This window comes from Canis lupus, chromosome 32 (assembly GCF_048164855.1).
Source record: "Canis lupus baileyi chromosome 32, mCanLup2.hap1, whole genome shotgun sequence".
Classification (NCBI taxonomy): domain Eukaryota; kingdom Metazoa; phylum Chordata; class Mammalia; order Carnivora; family Canidae; genus Canis; species Canis lupus.
The window spans coordinates 33,494,136-33,517,853 of NC_132869.1; the positions used below are offsets into that span (position 1 = coordinate 33,494,136).

Consider the following 23,718-nt stretch of genomic DNA (forward strand, 5'->3'; position numbering starts at 1 on the left):
TCATGATTGAGGTAGGATTATATTTATTCAACTTTAAATGTGATGGTTGCCCTTTGTGTGGAAAACATTAATCAGGAACACAATATGAAAACAATGAAGTTTTCTGAGGTTTCAAAATTATTTGATTTTTCTGCATTGTATTCAATATGGAAAATGAGTTGTTTTTCTTTTCAGAAGATCTGCCACGTAGATAATGTCCAAATAAAGAATTCACTCTATAAGAGGGATGCTTCAGTTCAAAGAAAAAAAAATTTTTTTTCAAAGAAAATTTTTAATGGAAGTTTGTTTTTTAATGGCTCATCTTTCACGGTAATTATCAGAAAAAATACATGACTTATTATAGGTCTACTTCCTTTGAGATAAATACACATAATAAAATTTCTACTTACAAATAGCTTATCTTTACTAATGTAATGATAATAGTAATATGAAATCGAGAGCTACCAAGTCAAATGATGGGATATACATACAAAGCAAATTAATAATCCAAACTGAAAAAAAAAATCCAAACTGAGACATTCTGTGTAGTAACAAAATACTGAACGACAAAGTAATAATTCAGTAAGCCAATCAGTAAGCTGTTTATATAATGCTAAAAAACTGGCTTTGCCGAATTAGCTTGTTTTAAGTAAAGCAAAACTAATAACATATCTATTGGAGAAATGAAAGCATGTCCACAAAAATCTTGTGCCTGTTCACAGCAGCAGTATTCATTATAGCCAAAAAAGTAGAAACAAGCCAAATGTCCATCAACTGATAAATAAATAAAGTGTGGTCTAGCTATATAATGGAATATTTGTTGGAAACACAAAGGAATAAAGTACTGTTGATACAATATGGATGAACTTTGGACAATTATAAGTGAAAGAAGTCAAACACAAAAGGCCACATATTATATGATTCCATTTAGATGAAATATCCAAAATAGGCAAACCTGGACAAATCTGAGGAGACAGAAAGTAGATTCATGGTTGCTTTGGGCTGGGGAGGGGTGTGTGTGTGTGTGTGTGTGTGTGTATTTGTGTACAGAGAAATGGGAGAAATGGAGGGGTAGCTGCTAAAGGGCCCAGGGTTTCTTTCTTAGAGTTATGTAAAATGTTCTAAAATTGATTATAGTGATCTCTCTATATCTCTATATTCATAGAATGAATATAACCACTGAATTGTATGGTATGTGAATTATATCAATAAAGCTGTTACCAAAAAAAAAAAAAAAGCCTCTTGAGTAATTTAGGATTTTATACATAGTCTCAGTCAGTATTTCTAGTTTATTTTCAGCTCAAACAAAGGTTAAGAAAACACTGGTCACTCTGGACCAAGACCTAGTGATGAAATAATCTGTAATTCTTACAAAATTAATGTCAAAGATGGCAGCTGGTCTCCCTTAGGTATGTGCTACAAAATAACTTAATTATAACTATTTCTTTGCTAGAAAATTACACAGCTAATTACATTTCAAGAAGTGATACTTCAGAAAAAAACATATTTCATAATTTCTCTTAACTTCTAAGTGATGAAATACACTGCTTTATTCCGTGGTTAGTATTTGAATATCTTTCTTTGTGGGTTAAATTTAAAATTAATTACATCTGAATGTCCTTCAGAGGGTATTTAAAGCTAAAAATAATTGTTTTAATATTCTACATACATACACCTATTTACGTGAGAGTAAGCACTTGATAATAATGAATGGATACATTAAATATTAAACTATTATAAAGGTTTTTCTTTTTCCTTTAAATAAAAGGAACTTAGATAAGAAACAGAAGAAATGAGAAGTATTTCCATCAACATGTGAAATTTTACCTAGGGAAGAGAAAATATTTAAATGTTACTTTAGCTCATACTAGATTTGGAGAAATCTAAATAGAAATGAAATTTTACTTGCCTTAGTGGAAGAGGTGAAGAAACAGGTTGACTGAGAATCAGATTATCATGTGGCGATAACTGGAAGAAAATTTACAATAAAGTGTTTGAAATATAAAGATGAGTTTTCAAACACTACTTTCAGGTAAAAAAAAAATACACACACACACACACACACACATATATATGGACACATAGACACACACACACACACAGGCTAATTAATGATAGTGCCCATGAAGTTTCAACATATACATTAACCAGTAAAGGAACTGTTTATATTACTTATTAAGATCCTTAAAAGCATGGCCTTACCACTAACCTTTTCTAACTACTAACTTCTCCTACTCTAAATTATCTTTTCTCCTAATGCCACTTTAGTAACATTTTATTGAAAGACGAAATTATTCATTTAATACCACAAAATCAGGGTTAGCAAACCTATGGCCTCTGGAGCAAATCCACAGGCCATCTGTTTTTATAAATAAAGTTTTATTAGAATATTAGCCATACAAAAACAGACACATAGATCAATGGAACAGAATAGAGAACCCAGAAGTGGACCCTGAACTTTATGGTCAACTAATATTCGATAAAGGAGGAAAGACTATCCATTGGAAGAAAGACAGTCTCTTCAATAAATGGTGCTGGGAAAATTGGACATCCACATGCAGAAGAATGAAACTAGACCACTCTCTTTCACCATACACAAAGATAAACTCAAAATGGATGAAAGATCTAAATGTGAGACAAGATTCCATCAAAATCCTAGAGAAGAACACAGGCAACACCCTTTTTGAACTCGGCCACAGTAACTTCTTGCAAGATACATCCACTAAGGCAAAAGAAACAAAAGCAAAAATGAACTATTGGGACTTCATCAAGATAAGAAGCTTTTGCACAGCAAAGGATACAGTCAACAAAACTAAAAGACAACCTACAGAATGGGAGAAGATATTTGCAAATGACGTATCAGATAAAGGGCTAGTTTCCAAGATCTATAAAGAACTTATCAAACTCAACAGCAAAGAAACAAACAATCCAATCATGAAATGGGCAAAAGACATGAACAGAAATCTCACAGAGGAAGACATAGACATGGCCAACATGCACATGAGAAAATGCTCTGCATCACTTGCCATCAGGGAAATACAAATCAAAACCACAAGGAGATACCACCTCACACCAGTGAGAATGGGGCAAATTATCAAGGCAGGAAACAACAAATGTTGGAGAGGATGCGGAGAAAAGGGAACCCTCTTACACTGTTGGTGGGAATGTGAACTGGTGCAGCCACTCTGGAAAACTGTGGAGGTTCCTCAAAGAGTTAAAAATAGACCTGCCCTACGACCCAGCAATTGCACTGTTGGGGATTTACCCCAAAGATACAGATGCAATTAAACGCCGGGACACCTGCACCCCAATGTTTATAGCAGCAATGGCCACAATAGCCAAACTGTGGAAGGAGCCTCGGTGTCCATCGAAAGATGAGTGGATAAAGAAGATGTGGTTTATGTATACAATGGAATATTACTCAGCTATTAGAAATGACAAATACCCACCATTTGCTTCAACGTGGATGGAACTGGAGGGTATTATGCTGAGTGAAGTAAGTCAATCGGAGAAGGACAAACATTATATGTTCTCATTCATTTGGGGAATACAAATAATAGTGAAAGGGAATATAAGGGAAGGGAGAAGAAATGTGTGGGAAATATCAGAAAGGGAGACATAACGTAAAGACTGCTAACTCTGGGAAACGAACTAGGGGTGGTAGAAGGGGAGGAGGGCGGGGGGTGGGAGTGATTGGGTACGGGCACTGGGGGTTATTCTGTATGTTGGTAAATTGATCACCAATAAAAAAAAAAAAAAAGAATATTAGCCATGCTCATTCGTTCAGGTATTATCTATAGCTGCTTTTGTGCAGTAAGAGCGGAGTAGTTTTGACAGAGATAGCATGGTGTATAAAGATTAAAATATTTACTATTTGGCCCTCAACAGAAAAAAACTGATTATAAAAATGATATTTTTTGGTACGCCTGAGTGGCCCAGTGGTTGAGTATCTGCCTCTGGCTCAGGGCGTGATCCCGGGATCCAATCTGGGATCGAGTCCCACATCAGGCTCCTTGCAGAGCCTGCTTCTCTGTCCGCCTGTGTCTCTGCCTCTCTCTGTGTGTCTCTCATGAATAAACAAATAATTCTTTTTAAAAAAATGATATTTTTCTAGATATTATATTTGTATCAACATTAAATTGATATATACCAGTATAATGCAATTATAATCTACATATTTAAATTTATGCATATTTATACATATTTCCACAAATTTATAAATATCTATTTGCCATATACTTCGAATTTTTTTTTTTTACTTTGAATTTTGAATGATACCCCATCCCCATTAAGGGCTGTGATAAATACAGTAAAGCTCATACAGTGTTAACACATAAAAATATTTCCTTTATATAAATTGCTTTGTAAATGGTGATTAAGCAGACATCTTACAGATCAAGGGCACAAACAACAAAGAAATGTAAACAAAAGAGAAAAGATACAGTCAACTGGAACAAGACATAGGGAAAATAATTTATATTCATTTTGAACTTTCTCATCACAAAGATATGAACATTCCTTCCTGCATAATATATGAAAACACACAACTTAGCCTTATATCTATTCTATTTAACTTCGGGAATAAATGCCAAAGGCACAAACTTTCAAATACCTAGAACAAATTTAAGGGAAAGAAGTCTCTCTTTTGTATGTTCAAAAAGTGTCTATTGCCATTTACTTTAACCTTTTGCCTAAGGGGAAACATTAGATGTCTGTCTGGGAGGCAGCTAATAAAACACTAAGGGCCCAAACTCCAACATGTAAACTACTGATTCTCTTTTGATCACACTTGTTCTTTTCCTCCATTTAAAACTGTTATTCTGGGCAGCCCTGGTAGCTCAGAGGTTTAGCGCCGCCTTCAGCCCAGGGCGTGATCCTGGAGACCCGGGATTGAGTCCCACATCGGGCTCCCTGCATGGAGCCTGCTTCTCCCTCTGCCTGTGTCTCAGCCTCTCTCTCTGTGTCTCTTGTGAATAAATAAATAAAATCTTAAAAAAAAACCAAAACCCTGTTATTCTTATGGCCAATAATTATTTAATAGGGCACTTCTATCAAGAAAATCTTACCTGAAAAAAAAAAAAAGAAAGAAAATCTTACCTGAACTAAAATCCGTGGCCTCTGAGGAGATGGAAAAGGAACTTTATGCATAAAATGAGAAATATGCCTTAAAAACAAACAGACAAAAACCCAATTGATTCCAAAGTGAATACCATATACTATAAAGGTCAACATGTCACCTCAAGTCCAAGTTGAGTCAAATGCTCTGTGTACTTATAATTTCGAAATCCCTGCTACTACAAAAACAAGTGAGCAAACAACACCAGAAATCATTTGTGCCATTAACGTTGCTTCTATCTAAATCCAATAGCTTTTCATATTAACAGTTCCTCACATTCAACAATGTTTATGTTAATGATGTCTCATTTTAACTTTTACCTCTCCCTAAGGAGATAATATGTAACATATTATGTGGATAGTACCAAAGAGCCTAATTCTTGTTTTGTTTTTCTCACAGAATGCCATTTTTCTTTGAAAGAACAACTGACAAATTAAGGTAATTCAATGTTGGGTATTCAGTAAATATTTTCAATATAAAAATGAATAAGATGAGCCTGTTGCTTCAAGAAAAATAACTCAATGGGGCTTCTGGCTGGCTCAGTCAGTTGAAGAATGTAACCCTTGATACTTGGGGATTGTGAGTTTGAGCCCCATGTTGGGTGTAGAGATTACTTAAAAAAATATTTAAAGAATAAAAATAAAATATAACTCATCATTGCCATTAATTTCAATTTTAATTCAATAAACAAATTAAATTTTAAGTGAAAATTAGAATTTTGTTACCATGTACTTGATAACTTCTGAATACTCAACAAAACTTTTCTGATGAAATAGGTGGTGATATTAATAAATATGATTTTTTACATTGATAATGAAATTTATCTATGTTAAGTCCATGAACCAGTATTTTCCAAATGACCATCGTATGATGCTACAAAAATCATGTATGTGTAAAAGTTCCACCTAGAGTGAGGAAAACCAACAGATTTTAATGTAACAATGGAAGTTCATTACTGAAGTTTTAGACTTGTCAAGTTTCAGTTCAATATTAAAACAGAAAATCTACATAATAACCTGAAAAGGCGATTCAAATGCTCTCCCTTTTCTCCCACCTATATACCTGTATGAGGCCAGATTTTTTTCGTATACTTTCACCAAACAACATATCGCAATAGGTTGAATACAGAAATGTATAGGAGAATCTAACTGTGTTCAGTTAGGCCAGGCAAAAATGTAAAACAGTGTCACTCTTCTCATTTATTTCTTTTTGAAAAGTTATGTATCAAAAAAAAGATACTTGTTAACATGTAATTATTTAAAAATATTATTAAACATTTTCTCCATTTTAATTTTTATTATAGTAAATAAATATTGGCAGGTAAAACACATAAAGAAAAGCTCTTTAGGGGAGGTCCTTATTTTTTCAGAATATAAAAAGGTTCTGAGACCAAAAAATTTGCTAACTACTACAGTAGAATATTGAGATGAGAGTTAAAAAAATACAAGAAAAGATTAGAGTAGTATTGTACATGGAATATTCTTATGATTATTCTATCATTTCCCAAATGTTACTGGGGTCAGAGAATTCTGCTTAAGAATACAAAAGAGTTTAAAAAAAAAAAAAAAAGAATACAAAAGAGTTTAAGTAATAGATGGCATAAAATAAATAGTCAAATGGACAATGAAGATATTTAGATCGATTTGCAACAAATCTTACTGCATAGAACACTATTCAGTTTTTGTGATTTTAAAGTAAATCACTGAAATTTTAAAAAGAATAAAGAATGTGTCTAATTTTTCTTTAAATTCATGATATCTAAAAATAGTAGGGATATTTTTAAAAGTTCATAATAAACCCAAGTTATTTGAAAAATAAGAACTACAAAGCTAAATTTAAAATGCCAAATAGGATCTCCAAACTAGAAAAGAGCATCAAAAATGAAACATTCATTTCATTTTATTAGAGATAAAATTATTTAAAATAAAATGACTGTTGGGTGCCTGGCTGGCTCAGTCAGAAGATTATACAACTCTTAATCTTGGGGTCATGAGTTTGAGCCCCACGTTGGGTGTAGAGATTACTAAATAAACAAATAAACTTCAAAATAAACTAAAAATAAAGTAACATGACTATAGAAAAGTATAATAAATATGGTCCTAATGAAATAACCAAACTTTTTTCTTTCAAATAACTCTTGAGAAACCTAGTTTCCATATAAAATTTACTGAATTAAAATCAGCACAAATATACCACACATAATGGAAAGATCTGCCAAATTTTGAGCAAAGAAGGCTTCTAACTTACTTCTCAATTGGAAGGACATGAGGTCCAGAGATAGAGTAACGATACAGAAAGGTCAAAAATTTCCTGAATGCATCAAAAAAAGGCCAGTGAGAAAGAAGACAGATGCATTTACTAGTGTGAATTGTTTTAGAACTATCAGATTTCCCATCTGCTGATGATGCTAAACCCAAAAGAAGTCTCTGTTTTTCTGTGAGATTCTCCTCAGAGTATGGTTCATAAAACTGAATAGCAGCACCATAGACCTAGAAAACAAGTAATATATTTAATAAATATACCTTATTTCATTTATTCAAATAATATCATTAAATATTTAATGGATACGCCATTATGAGCTAGATCATTATGAGCCATTTATATGCCTATGAGCCAGGCAAGGTGAACTAGGTACCAGGAATGCAGTAGTGAACAAATGTTACTATTGCTTTCTTGAAGTATATTAAAACACACAAACACACGCAAAAATCAACACAGTGCTATTCTCACATCTCATTAACTGAAGGAAAAAAAAAGGCGTTTTAATTAAATTGAGCTTGTTTTCTGAAAAGTGAAAGCAATTGTATCAATATCTGCCACAAGATAGAACCTGAAAATAATTATTTGGTAGACAATGGGACAAATTTTAGGTAAGGAAATACATATTCCAACTTTAGGCAATTCACTGAATTTCTCTGGACCTCAATTTCCCAATCTATAAAATGAGGATTCAAACTAGATGATTTCCAAGGTCCTTTCCAACTATAATAGTCTATAATTCCACATAGCTTTGCATATTTAATAATGTCTTTTATATTACTCTCAAAGCTTCTGTATCACAGAAAGTAAAGCAATGGAGGATCATCATTTGATGATGAAAAAAATCTTTCACTATATTCACAAAAAAGCACCAGAGTGAATGAGACAGAATGAAAATTCTCTTTTCCTTTATCTTTAGATGTAGTAATTTTAACCAAATGGAAGAAGTATGTATAATAGATTCAATTTAACCAGTTATGTCTTTCTACTGTTGCTTACATTATATAAATATTAAGACTTGATAATATACAAGAAATTTGTTGATACTAGTTAAAACACATAGTACCTTTTCAGCTGAGGCTCCAGTTAACACAAATGTAGAAAATACAGGGAGAGGGTATTTGCTATTTGGTGGCCAACATTCAATAGTTGCACCCATTGGTAAACAAAATAGGGGAACAGATTCTGGGAGTGAGAAAGATTCGTAATCTTCTTGAGGATATCTACAAATTAGACCTATAAAAACAACAGTAAATATTAGGTCATCAGTTCTTGAATTCAGGTGCTCATAATATGAATGATGCTAACATGCTTTATTATTTAACATATTTAATAACATTAATTATATACATGTTCATCAAATAACTGAATGCTTCAGTAGGATACATCTAAATTTTATCCTTAAACATCATTAACTATTCGTAATGACTGATTAATATTTATCAAGGTTCATCCACAAAGGCTAAGTTAGACAAACAAGAAAAGATTAGTCTAAAAAAACACACAAATACGAACACAATCCTAAAACTTTAGTTTGTTGTCACACTACCTTGAAGCATAGTAATATACCACTGTTTTGAAATTTTCAACATGCTTACCCCAGCTCCTATTAAAATCAATCATCCATTAAGTATCCAGTAAATGTAAGGATAAGATAAAAAAGGAAAAAAAAAAAAAAAAAAAAAGACATGGGTTGTGGTCCCAGTCCTGACACTAAGTGTGGTAAAATGCAGGTTTTTTCCCCTTAAATTTTACTGGCCCTCATAATACGTATAAAGTATTCCTTGAAAAATTATACTTACCAGCTTTATAGGATATAGTGTTAGTCTTTGCCACTGATTTTTTATAACATAAGTACACTGCAGATCCCCACTGAATTAAAAAAAAAGAAATAACATTTAATTTTAAAAGGTTATAACTTAATAAAATGAAATCTCTTTGATATCTCCAACACATACTATCTAAGACATAATAGCAGATTCTTGTTAGCTATTTTTAGTTGATTATTTCATCAGCATTTCATTGGAATTTTTGCCCACTTTTCTTTCAGAAGATGTTGTCTTCCCCTTGTAATAGCAGTAACATGACCCTTTAAAATAACTAAGGCATAACAATTTAGATTTTATTCTAACTCCAAACTTTGGGCAGAAATGACCAAGAAATATCTACTCATGGGTATACCTTCCTTTAGATTCCACAACCTCTTTTGGATATTGCCAGGTCTTTCTGTAACTCTTTATACCGAAACTTAAGAGTTATAATTTGCTATATCCATTTCCTTGTTTCCTATTCTCTCTCTCTCTCTCTCTCTCTTAATTTTGATATTTGCTTTATTATAGTGGTCTGGTCCTATTCTCTCCTGAATCCGTTCCCAACCAGGTTTTTTTTTTTTAACCTTTTTTTTTTTTTTTAAAGGTTTTATTTATTTATTCATGAAAGACACACAGAGAGAAAGGCAGAGGGAGAAGCAGGCTCCAGGCAGGGAATCTGATGTGGGACTCGATCCTGAGATCATGATCATGCCCTGAGCCAGGGGTAGATGCTCAACCGCTGAGCCACCCAGGCGTCCCCCCAATCTCACTGTTTTAATCTCACTGTTCCTTAAGAGAACACTTTAACAACTTTAATAATGCCAAGTCTAACAATTGCTTCCTAGTCTTCATCTCATTTAACCTCTCAGCAGATCTGACACTACTAATGACTCCTTGCCTTGTTCTTGCCTTGAGGCATCACATTCTCCTGGTGTCTCTCCAAATCTCTGGCCACTCCTCAGGCTCCTCCTCTCTCTTTTCCTGATTATTGAATGGGACCTCTTTCCTTTTCTTTCTGTAAATGATCTCATACACTCAGTGCCATCGTTTTCTATAAGAGCTACTCCCAAAGGAGTCTCAAATTTCCAGTTACAGTGCAACTGAGATGGGGAAAACTGTGGCTAAAGCAGACTGGGAGGTGAAGAAAAGGAGTTCAGTTTTAGACATGATAGGTTTGAAACATCTATTAGACATCCAAAGTGAAAAATCAAATGGAGATAAGGCGAGAGAGGTCTGAAATGGAGATGTAGCTTGGGGGATTGACAACCTGACATTAGATAGGGACAGATACATGCACTTAGCACACTCCCTCACCTCCTTTAGGTCTCAACTCAAACGTCACTTCATTAGAGAGCCCTTCCTTCATCACCTTATATGCAATAACAATCCTCCCTCTACTCTGTCCAATCTCCCTGATCATCTCATCTTGCCTTTTTCCCCCCTCAACAGTACTTACTTTCATGGCATACTGTATATTTTCTTCCTTATTATCTGTCTCCCACCCCTAGAATATAGGTTCCATGATGGCAAGGGCTTTGTTTTGTTCACTGCTGTATCTGTGGCACTGAAAACAGTGCCTGTTATGCAGAAATGCTTAAAAGATAATTGTTGAATGAATGTGAGAGGATGTGTTTGTGCACACATGACAGTGTGCCTGCATGAGCCAGTGTGTGGGGACAGATTTACGGCACTGAAGACAAACATATAGAGAAAATTAACTTACTTTAAGAAATATTAATTTTTTTTTTTACCTACTTACCTACCTACCTATCTATCTATCTATCTGAGAGAGAGCATGAGATCAAGAGTGTGGGGAGGGCCAGAGGGAGAAGGAGAGAGGAAATCTGAAGCAGACTCCATGCTGACTGCAGGGACTGATGCAGGGCTTGATCCCATGACCCTGAGATCACAACCTGAGCAGAAATCAAGAGTCGGATGCTTAACTACCTGAGCCACCCAGATGCCCAAGAAATATTTTTAATTATTAAAAGACTTCTATAACAAATATCTATATACTCATTCCTAGATTTAATAAAGGTTAACAATTCAACATATTTGCTTCAAATGTTTTAATTCATAAAGAAACAAAAAAAAATTACAGGTTTAGCTAAACCCTCATCTCCTATCCATTTCTGTCCTCCAGAATTAGCTACTAGCCTGAAGCCAGTGTCTTTCATTCACATGTATTTAAAAATTTTATACTATAAAACTATAAGTATGCATTATTCTTTTGTGTACTTTTTAATTTCACATAAATGGTGAGATGCTGAATACATGTTTTTATGGCTTGCTTTTTCTAATTTCTTCATCTGAACTACTAGGTATTATTTCATTAATAAATGAAACACCATAGTTTACTTTAATTATTCCTTTATTGATAAGACACTTGGATTACTTCCCTTTTGGGGGGAAGGGTTATTATGAATAATGATGTAGTATGTTGATTCCTCATCTAGAAATTGTTCTTGCTTTTTAAACATTTTTCATGTGTCTCCAGCAGACCAGTATGTTAAACTGTGCTTAGGACATTAATTATGCTAACTGCTGTGTTAGCATTTTGCTTTTATAAATGTTCTAGTACTTTTGCATCAAAAGAATGGACGTACAGGGCGCCTGGGTGGCTCAGTCAGTTGAGTGACTGACCCTTGGTTTTGGTTCAGGTCATGATCTCAGGGTCATGGGATCTGCTTGAGATTCTCTCTCTCTCTCTCCTCGTACCCCTTTCCCTGCTTGTGTACACTCTCAAATCAATCTTTTTTAAGAAAAAAAATGAATGGATGTATATAAAAGTGAAATGGATATTATGAATGTAGACACATTAGACTTTTAGTTAATGAGGTGTGTACAAATATACTAACAAAAGACCTTCTCTTGTCTTTTGTTAAAAGGTCCCAACACTCTAATTCCCAACAGCTAATTTGTAAAGATAACAAAAAAACCCTCAGTGATAACCATTGTGATAATAAGAAGGGAACTACATGACTATTTAGATGTGGCAGAAACCAAAAGGAATATTCTACAACAAAAAACGGGGACTTAGAGATAACAGTAAAAGTTATGGAGTTCTAGAGGAAAAGAACCATGGATATCAAAACTAAAAGAGGGTTTTCTGAAGTTTTTACATACAAGGTCAGTGAAAAAGAAAGAGGAATCATTGTTCTAGAAATACTTTAAATGTTTAACTTATAAATAAAGCACCCATATTGTGGTTTACATGACAAAAAGAAGTTTCAAGTGCCCCCCCCCCCTTTTAGGAGTTAGGTACATTAATTACTTGCTTAATTAATAACTCTACTTTTCTAAAAGACCTTGCTAGAGCAAATACAGACATTCTTAAAAGGTTGCAAAACAAGAGCCATCTGGATAGGTAAAAAAATACCCTCAATAAATAAAAAAACAAGGAAATGGTCCGAAATTTGCCAAAAATTAGCTGTGTGAATCAAAGCACCCAGACTAACATTTTTGAACCACCTGAGTACTTTTAAGTTCTCTTTTGGCTCTAAAATATGCTTCTACTCTAAATCAAAGTTCAAACCATTTAAGGCATACAGTCCAAAGTTTAAAAACTAATAATTCTTGAAAACTCTTTCCATAAGCTTAATGGGAACATGGGGGAGATTCTATTTGAAGCCAAAGCTGTAGAAATTTGAGGAAAGATTCAACACATATCTTTTATCTATTAGATTGGTTTTTTGTTTGTTTGTTTACCTGGTTTAGAAATGTAGTAGATGACTTTCATTCAAGCTACCTAATTTTCAAAAACAAGAGTCAGCTACATAGCTATTGCTGGGTATAATCAACACATCAATAATTTAATCCCAACCACTTCCTGATTCTTTATATACACTTTAGACAGATATGAACATAAGTTTCCTATACTGCATGTCTATTTTAAATTTTCTCAAAGAGTAAGAAGTCATTGTACATCTGCTCCAAAGAACTAAATTTGCTTTTACTACCTTATGGTTGATGGAAACAAAGATTGTTAATATATATAAACCACAGCCCACAGCTTAAAAAAGATATCTACTGCTAAGATCAGGCGAGTTTCCTTATTGTCAGGACTAACACTAGATTTAAGTATAAGAAAATAAACATTTAAGAGGTTTTATTCCTGTAGTATTTCTTAAAAGAATTTAGGAGGAGCTTAAACATCAGGCAAAAATAAAATTTTAAAAAGCTCTTCCTTGCTGAATGTCAATTATATCTCAATACAACCGAAAAAAAGAAGTTTCCCCCCAGACATTAAATACACATGAAAAGGACCAATAAAGCAGAATTAACCAAATGTAATAGCTAACATTTATACATCACTTATTATGTACCATGCACTACCCTGTTACTTAAAAATATTAATTCATAAAAAAATTAATTCATTTAATCTTCATAAAAAGCCTATGAAATAAAGTACTATTTTATCCCTATTTCATGAATGAGGAAATTGAGGTACAAAGAGTCAAGGAGCTTGTCTAAGACAAAAAATTTGTAATTCAAATCCAGTAGTTTAGATGGAGTCCATTTCTTTCTTTCTTTTTTTTTAAGATTGATTGATTGATTGATTGATTTATGATAGACATAGAGAGAGAGAGAGGCAGAGACACAGGAGGAGGGAGAAGCAGGCTCCATGCCGGGAGCCTGACGTGGGACTCGATCCTGGGACTCCAGGATCGAGTCCTGGGCCAAAGGCAGGCGCTAAACCGCTGAGCCACCCAGGGATCCCTGGAGTTCATTTCTGCTCACACTGTTACATTTCTCTTTCTCCTTTTAGTAGAGAATAAATGTTCTCTGACAATATTGGGACCAATTTTTCAGGATAAGGAAAAATAGAAACTCCTATCTCTCGTTTCAGTTTCAAGGCAGTAAGCCTACCTTGAACACCTTGATTAATAAAACCTAGAAATGGTTCTGATGACACTGCCAATTTATTTTGAATCAAAAACCAACACATCCATAAAATAAATGGAAAATTCACCAATGGGAAAAGATGGGAAGTACCTGTGAACCTGCACAATCTTAGTAAAATACCAAACAAAATCTAAAATGATGTTAAGCTGGACATATCATGGGAATTCAAAAACCCTTCTTGCATTCACTCTCAGGACCACATAAAGCCTGTAAAACTCTTGTTTGGTACCATGATCTTTTTTCTCCACCATAATTTCTGCAACTATCACCTGTCATCACCATGCCAAAATAAAATGCAAGGAAGCTATTAAAAGGATACGGCATTTTATATATGAATGGCTGTTGACAAAAAAATAGTCATCTAATAGCTGTTACATTGCTGCAGATAATTTGTTAGGATACAATTTCCATTTACTGTCAATATCCATTTTTTGAATCACCTATTTAAAGATTTAAAAAAAAAGATTTTAAACAAATACTGCTACTAATTAAAGTTACAGATTTCTCATAAAGAAAATTTGGATCTGAAAGATGCTTAGAGATAACAAGCTAACACACATACAGTACTTCCATTTATGTACTGGGACATAGTTCTAAATTCATTTAATCATCACAGTACCTTATGAGTTATATGCTATTATCATCCTTATTTTACAATCGTACAACTGATACACAGAAAGACTAAGTTACTTGCCCAAGGTCACAGAGCCAATTAAGTATCAGAATTAGACTCTGGCTCTAGAGTCTGTGCTCTGGCAATACTGACCTTAACCACTACAACACAAATCTATTTTACTATCTTGCTGAAAGAGTTCAAAACATTTTTCAGGACCTCAAAATCTGCATTGTATCTAGACATATATCAATACACTTCAGTTCTTCCTCTTCTAGCTTTACTAAACCTTCAGTATTTCTCATGTTGCTAGCTTAACAGAAGAGAGAATAAATAATAATTTAAAAAATCAACTTCCCATAAAAACTTAATAAGTGAGATATATATAAAATCTTTTAAATCTTAGTAAAGTATTCATTTACATAGCTGTAGTAGTACAATGTACATATCTGCTCTAGGATCATTAAGAAATTAAGTTTGAAAATTTATGATTAAAAATCCAACTGTTGAAAAAGTTATTGTTAAAAAAACCCCAAAACTTTTATATTTTGTTGGTAGGATATAAATTAGTTAAATCTTTCTGGATAAAAATCTTAAAAGTAAAGCTTTGATCTACAAATTCCAGGACATACCATAGGGAAATATAGTAATTCAGTATAGTGTTTGGAGTTTGGTTCTAGAAGGTTTTTTTTTTTTAAAGATTTTATGTATGTATGTATGTATGTATGTATGTATGTATTTGAGAGAGAGAGTGCAGGCACATGAGCAGAAGGGAGAGGGAGAAGCAGGCTCCCCACTGAGCAGAGAGTGCAACCTGGGGCTTGATCCCAAGACCCTGGGATCATGACCAGAGCTGAAGGCAGATGCTTAACAGACTGAGCCACCAGGGTACCATCCCTGGTACTAGAGTTCTATAGTTTGGGTTTGAACCTTCGTTCAATTGCTTATTGAAGGTATGACCTTGGGCAAGTAAAACCTTTTTAACTCTCAAATTTCCTTCTCTGTAAAATGAAGGTGGGGGGTGTGGTGGGAAACACCACTCAAAGTGGTTATATGAACTGAGTTAATGGATATAAAATGCACATAAGAGCTCAATTAATGTAAATTATTCTATAGAAAATTTAATTGTGACTATGTTCATAACAGCTTTGCTTATAATATAAAAAAATTAAATCTAAATGTCTCACAATAAAGGATGGAATAAATAAATTGTGGCAACATCCATTTAATGCAATAATATCAGCCATTTGTTACTGTGGTTATATTATATTAAAAGATGCTCAATCTCCACAATAATGAAAGAAATGCAAATTAAAATTAGAATGATTTCTTGCTTATTAGATGATCAATAATTAAAAAGAGATTGGTAACAACCAGTGTTGGTCAAGTGTGGGACCTGGTAAAGGGCATTCTTTTTTTTTTTTTTTTTTTTAAGTAGGCTCCATGCTCAACATGGGGCTTGAACTCATGACCCTGAGATCACGAATCACATGTCCCAGCAACTGAACCAGCCAGCACCCCAAGGGAAATGGCATTCTTTTTTTAAAGATTTTATTTATTTATTTGAGAGAGAGTGAGTGTGTGAGAGAGCAGAGTACAAGGGAGGGGGTTGGGGAAGGGACAGAGGGAGAGGGACAGCTGGACTCCCCACTGAGCAGGGAGCCTGATGCAGGGCTTGATCCCAAGACCTTAGGATCACAACCAGAGCCGAAGGCAGATGCTTAAATGACTGAGCCACACAGGTGCCCTGGGAAAGAGCATTCTTAATGGAAGTATAACCTGCCACCAGAGCAATGTGTCAACACTCCACTTATAATTATTTATTCTTCCAGAGATACTCATATATATATATGCACACACAAAAGAAAAAGGCACAGGTCTGATCAGAGTAGCATTATTAATAACAGGAAAAACTGGAAATAATTTGTCATCATTCTTCACTTTTACTTTTGGGAATATTATACAACCATTACAAAAATTAAATAGAGAGTTAATATCACCTAATAAAGATGGATAGTGGAAAAAAGGTTATATCAGAATATATAAAAATTTCTGGGCAGCCCCGGTGGCCTAGTGGTTTAGCACCGCCTTCAGCCGGAGGTGTGATCCTGGAGACCCAGGATTGAGTCCCACGTTGGGCTCCCTGCGTGGAGCCTACTTCTCCCTCTGCCTGTCTCTCTCTCTCTCTCTGTCTCTGTCATGAATAAGTAAATAAAATCTTAAAAGAAAATTCCAATTTTTGAAAAATAAAGGATAAATGTATTCACATTATACATACTCCACACATGTCCAAATTTAAAGGTCTGAAAGAACACAAGCCAAATTATAATCGGTAATCCTGGAAAGGGATTACAAAGGATGAAAATAAGAACAAGAACTTTCACTTCAAAGATCTACAACTTGCTTCCCCTCTCAATTTTTTTGGGGGCCCCCAAAAAATTCTTTTTAAAATTTAAAACAGCAGAGGGGTCCCAGGTGGTTCAGCGGTTTAGTGCTGCCTTCCGCCCAGGGTGTGATCCTGGAGACCAGCGATTGAGACCTGCATCGGGCTCCCTGCAAGGAGCCTGCTTCTCTCTCTGCCTGTGTCTCTGCTTCTCTCTGTGTGTGTGTATCTCTCATGAATAAATAAAATCTTAAAAAAAAATTTTTTTTAAACAACCAAAAAGGACCAAGACAATTATAGCTCATACATAGCCTTAAGGCTACTGAAAGGACTTTGGCGTTTACTAAGAGTGAGATAGGAAGCCATTAAGGGTTGTAAGCAGAAGAGTGATATGGTCTAATTTATGTTTTAAAAGGATTATTCTTGATGCTACAAGAATAGGTTATAGGAAGCAGAAATAGAAGTCTTTATCAGTTAGACTAGGGATCTGGTAAACTATGGTCTGTCTGCATTTGACCCAAGGCCTGTTTTTGTATACTTGAGCTAAGACTGTTTTTACATTTTTAAAGGGTTGTTTAAAAAAAAGGGGGGGGGGGCAACCCGAGTGGCTCAGCGGTTTGGCGCCACTTTCAGCCCAGGGTGTGATCCTGGAGATCCGGATTGAGTAACGCGTCGGGCTCCCTGCGTGGAGCCTGCTTCTCCCTCTGCCTGTCTCTCTCTCTCTCTCTCTCTCTCTCTCTCTCTATCTCTCATGATTACATAAATAAAATCTTAAAAAAAAAAAAAAGAATGTAATAGAGACTATATATGACCTGCAAAACTTATTATTTAGCCCTTTATATGAAAATTTGCCTGTATCCTAAATTAGAATACTATTGCAACAGTCCTGTTCAAAGAGTATTATGGCTTGAATCAGAGTTGTGGCAATAGAGAAGGTAAAAGTAACGGTCAAGTTTAGGATATACTTTGAAATTAGAGTCAACAGAATTTACAGAAATACTGAATGAAAAGTAGAAGAAAAAGGGTAAGGATTATTGCAAGGTTTTTAGTCTGAGTAACTAAAACAGTGGAATTTCCATTTGCTCGATGAGGAAGACTAAGGGCTAAACAGGTTGGGAAAAGCACAATGGGAATGGAGTTTAAGACATGTTAAATTTGAGAGGATTTATTAGATAAAATATTCTAGAAGAAAGAATTACAGAGGTCCAAGCTAGGCCAATAAATTTAGAAGTTATCCACTGATAACCTGTATTTAAATGATTAAATCATCAAAGGATTGAGTTTAGATGATAAAGATAAATGGTTTGAGGAATGAGCCCTGGGGCACTGCATTGTGTGGAGGTTAGGGATTAGCAAAGGCAGAAGGGGAATGGGTAAAGTAGGAGGAAAAAGCAAGAGAGTACACAGTAAAATAATACATTTTATCTTCCAGCCACTTTTCAAGAAGGAAGAGGTGATCAACTGTGTCAAAACCTACTGAAAATTTACAAATTAAAACCACTGGATTCGACAAGAGCAATCTTGGTGGAATGAAAGAGACAAAAGCCTAACTAGACAGAGTCAAAGTAAGGAAGGGGACAGAATATAGGCACTTCTTTTGAGATGTTTTATTGTAAAGGAGAACAATGAAATGAGGCAATAGATGGAGGTAGACATAGGGTCAAGAAGTTTTGTAAAGATGGGCAATATCACACATGCTTCACATCCTGGAGGAAATAATCCAAGAGAGAAAGACTGATATTCCCAAAAAAGTAGGTAGAACTGCTGAAGCCAAGTACTCAAATAAGTAAATTTATGGCATCTAGTGCATAAGTGAAAGGATTATGCTTGGCTAGTGTATTACTTTTCCAGTAAGGGAAAAAATATTCTTTCAATTAAAAAGTAAGCAAGTAAACCTTTTGCACAGTTCCTTTTGAAAGTACAACTAAAGTACTTTCCTAAAAATAAAATATCCAACATCTTTAAGAACATATTTTTAGAGGTACCTGGTTGGCTTAGATGGTTAAACATCTGCCTTTGGCTCAGGTCATGATCTCAGGGTCCTTGGATCAAGTACTGCATTAGGCTCCCAGTTTTGTGGAGATCTGCTTCTCCCTCTCCCTCTGTCCCCAGCCCCTGCTCATGCTCTCTTTCTCCCAAATAAATAAAATATTTTTTAAAAAACCAACATATTTTAAAACTCAGTTATCATGTTATGCTGTTTATCAGAGATTTTAAGTTACTCTCTTTTCATCAATGGCTAATTTTATCAGTACAAAAGTCACTTACCATACTGTTATTGAGATTCTTATCGACTTTGCAAAACGTGTGTGGTGGACTCTCTCCTTTACTGGGTATAATAATACATATGTCTGTGACAGCCAACGTATTTTGCGTCATGTTTTCAGAGGCTCTTCGGTAAGTTATATAAATTTTTTGTGATGAGGTACTGCCACTAATATTTGCAGGGTGTCCATAGGGAGTACTCTGAATAATTTCACATCCCTGTTTCAATCTTTCTTTCCAGTCATACAAAACCCTAAAAGAAAAATACATAAATAATTACACAAATGCAAAACATCTCCAAATAGGATAGGTAATATTGTCAGGTATCATAAACTGATCCTTAAAGGTAGTAGATATTCCAATCTTATTGCAAGTTTAAATTACGCAGTCCCATATAATAATAAGGGATAGTGGGTTCCCTCACCGAAAATTAAAATAGTGTAAGGAAAATTCAGATTATCTTTTGCATAAAGCCACATAATGGCAATGAGTAATTGCAGAGGCACTTGCTTTAGCACTCCATTTAATAGATTTACTTATTTTTGTCTCTAAAACCAAGCAACTTCTTTAGAAAAAGCAACTTCATATTCTAGCCAAAGTTAAAATTTTACAAAAGGCTCCTTGCCAAAGAGTTCTTAAAGAACATGCTCACACACTTTTACCTCCAATGCTCCCTCAAATTTAAGAGACAGCTTTAGGTTTTCAAAAGAGAAAATAACCTCCAATCCATATTTAATCAAAGAAAGGGGTGGCTTTTTTTCTTCTTCTTTTTCTTTATTGTGGTAAAATGATAGGCTTTTATTAAAGGTCATGCCAGCCATTCGTTCCTTAAATCTTCTAAAAAGTACTTGTGGATATTATTTATTCCAGTCATACTGGAATAAATATTAGTCTGTTCCCTTAGAGCTTTCACTGATTTGTACTTTACTGCTAAGTCCTTGGCATGGACAAAAAAATTTAAAGCTCAACTATATTAAGTGTGTTTCTGCATTTGCTATAAAAATTGTTATAACAGGCAATATCCTCAACATCAGCCAGTACTTCCCTTAATAAAATCCATTTTTTCAGATAAAATTAAGTGTCAAAAATTGGTCAAATTATTTCTAATATAACTTTTAATTTCCCTTTTTTGTCATGGCTGTCAGCAAACTTAAATTTTTCTTTCAACATTTTATTTCAAAAATTTAAAGCTAAATTTCATACTTAATCATAGCAACTCTGTTTATCCTAATGTTAGGTTAAATGCTTATTCCTCCTCTTTTTGATTTGCTTTTGTTTTGTTTTGTTTTGAATCTTTAAAAAAAGGCATTGTCACAGAGAGAAGTTAGACACATCTCAATTCAAATTTCTACTACCTGTTACTAGCTGTATTAGGCAGATATTTAATCTCTCTGAGCCTTGTACTAATCAGCCATAACATTTAAAAATCCAGGGGTGCCTGGGTGGCTCAGTTGGTTTGGAGTTCTGCCTTTGGTTCAGGTCATGATCCTGGGGTCCTGGGATTGAACCCCATATCAGGCTCCCTGCTCAGGGGGGAGCCTGCTTCTCCTTCTTCCTCTGCTTCTCCCATTGCTTGTGCTCTCTTGCTCTCTTTCTGTCAAATAAATAAAGTCTTTCTTTTTTTAAATAAATAAAGTCTTTAAAAAAAATTAAAATTCTAACCCACAGGATCTTGAGAGAGTTAGATGAGAGTATAAATAAGGCCTCCAAAATAGTGCCTGGAAAACAGACGCCCAATTGAAAACAAGAAAACAAAAATACAACACAAAACAACAAAAAAATCACCATTTATTGCCTCAAATTTCTTAAAGATATGGAATATAAATACATTTAATACATAATTGTTGGGCAGCCTGGTGGCCCAGCTGTTTAGTGCCACCTTCAGCCCAGGTGTGATCCTGGAGACCCGGGATGGAGTCCCATGTCAGGCTCCTTGCATGGAGCCTGCTTCTCCCTCTGCCTGTGTCTCTGCCTCTCTCTCTCTCTGTGTCTCTCAGGAATAAATAAATAAATAAAAATCTTTTAAAAAAAGACATAATTGTTTCATTCGTCAGGTATTGTGCTGTTATATATATATATATATAACTTGTGTAACTATTTTTTATTTTTATACTGTTAGAAACTTTTCTTGTCTAACTAAACTGAGCTTTTCAAAGGCTCTTAAAAATGTTGCCCTATCCTCCACAATGACAAACAAGGGGGATATTTATAAGAGTGGTTAATTTATTCATTCCAGTTTAAGTCCTTTCTTATTAGAGAATCCTTCCTATACTTGGAAAATTCCTCATCTCTAAACTAGGAAACTCCAGTACCCTAACAAGAATCTGCAACATTCCTTTCATTTCATCCACAAGCTATAATTCTGACAATGATCAGTGGTCACAGGAGCAAATTACCTAATCTTTTGAATAGATTTTCTTTTCAAACATTACCTAATCTCATAGATTTTCTATAAGAGACTCTTAACTATAGAGAACAAACTGAGGGTTGCTGGAAGGGAGGTGAGTAGGAGGATGGGCATTAAGGAGGGCATATGATATAATGAGCACTGGGTGTGATATGCAACTGATGAATCACTAAACTCTACCTCTGAAACTAATAGTACACTATATGTTAATTAGCTGAATTTAAATCACAAAAAAATCTGATAGACAATCAAAAAAAAAAAATGAATGAGCTGGTCCTAAAATTCATATGGAAATTCAAGGGACCCAGAATAGCCAAAATTATCTTAAAAAAGAATAAAGTTGGAAGACTCACACTTAATGTGTAATATAAAAAATTACTAAAAAGCTATAGTAATCAAAACGGTATAGTACTGGCACAAAGATAAGACATGTAGACAAAACAGAATTGAAAATCCAGAAATAAACCTATATATCTATGGCTTATTAAGTTTTTGAAAATCGGGAAAGAATATTCTCAACAGATGGTGCTAGGACAACTGGATATTCATAAGCAAAATAGTGAGGATGAACCCCTCCCTCAATTATATATAAAAATTAACTCAAAATAGATCAAAGACCTAAATGTAAAGGCTGAATCTATGAAACTCTTAGATAAAAACTTAGGTGTAAATCCCCATGACTTTGGATTAGTAAAAACCTTCTTAGATATGATGCCAAAACACAAGCAACAAAAGAAAAAATAGATCAGACATGATCAAAATTAAAAACCTTTCAGCTTCAAAGGATACCATAAAGAAAGTGAAAAGACAACCCACAGAATGGTGGAAAACATTTGTAAATCATATATCTGATAAGGGACTTGCATCTAGAATATGTAAAGAACTCTTAAAAGCTCAAGAGTAAAAAGACATGTCAATTAAAAAATGGGTAAACGATTCTAAATAGACCTTTCTCAAAAGATTTACAGATGGCCAACAAGTACATGAAAAGATGTTCAATATCATTAACCATCAAGTGAATGCAAATCAAGACCACAATGACCTACCACTAGGAAAGCTATAATCAAAATGACAATATAAAATGTTGGCAAAGAGGTGGAGAAATTGGAACTTTCATACACTGCCGGCAGGATTGCAAAGTAGTGTGGTTATTCTGGAAGACAGTCATGCAGTTCCTCAAAAGATTAAACCTAGAATTATCATATGACCCAGGAACTGCACTCCTAAGTATATATACAGAGAAATGAAAACATATGTCCCTACAAAAATTTATATATGATTATTTCCAGTAGCATTTTTCATAATAGCCAAAAAGTGAAAACAACTCACATGTCCATCAAACTGATGAATAGATAAACTGCATAAATAAATAAATAAACAGTGGAACATTATTCAGTCATGTAAAGGAATAAAGTACTGACACATACTATAACATGAATCAACCTGGAAAATACAATGTTAAGAAGCCAGGAACATAAAGTATTCTTTTTTTTTTTTGCCTTAGAATATGATTCTATTTATATAAAATCTCCAGGACAGGCAATTCATAGAGACAGAAAGTAGAATAAGCATTGCCTAGAGCTGAGGAGGTTAGACAGAACTGGAGAGCAACTAAAATGAGTACCAGGTTTCTTTCTGGCATAATAAAAATGTTCTATAATTTACTGTGGTGATGGTTGCACAACTCTATACATACTAAAAACTACCGGATTGTACACTTTAAATTGTTGAACTCTATGGTATTTGAATTCTATCTCAATAAAGCTGTTATAGAAAAAAAAGAGCCCTAAGTTCAATATAGTATCCTAAGTAAAGCACTAATTTATCCCAAATCCTTGTTTGGTGCATACAGCCTTAAGCATCTCTCTACAATGTGACTGACGCTCAAAAGCCATCCTTTTCTAGTACTTTTTAAATGATTAAAATTCCTGTGGTTAGGATAATACTCTAGTTTCCTGGTACTTTTTTTTTTTTTTAAGA

The 23,718-nt window shown here is 34.3% G+C and overlaps 1 protein-coding gene across 7 annotated transcripts in view; it reads right to left on the reverse strand.

Annotated features, from left to right (window-relative positions):
* The window catches only part of DENND4A (DENN domain containing 4A), a 139,224-nt gene that overhangs the window by 59,517 nt on the left and 55,989 nt on the right, over positions 1–23,718 (reverse strand). For all 7 annotated transcript variants that reach the window (XM_072809198.1, XM_072809204.1, XM_072809203.1 and 4 more), the window contains exons 4-9: positions 19,335–19,584; positions 9,157–9,226; positions 8,421–8,590; positions 7,343–7,584; positions 5,077–5,143; positions 1,889–1,947 (exon numbers count right to left, since the gene is read on the reverse strand). In XM_072809198.1, the coding sequence (XP_072665299.1) occupies positions 1,889–1,947; positions 5,077–5,143; positions 7,343–7,584; positions 8,421–8,590; positions 9,157–9,226; positions 19,335–19,584 (858 nt within the window). The remainder of the gene's footprint in view (positions 1–1,888; positions 1,948–5,076; positions 5,144–7,342; positions 7,585–8,420; positions 8,591–9,156; positions 9,227–19,334; positions 19,585–23,718) is intronic.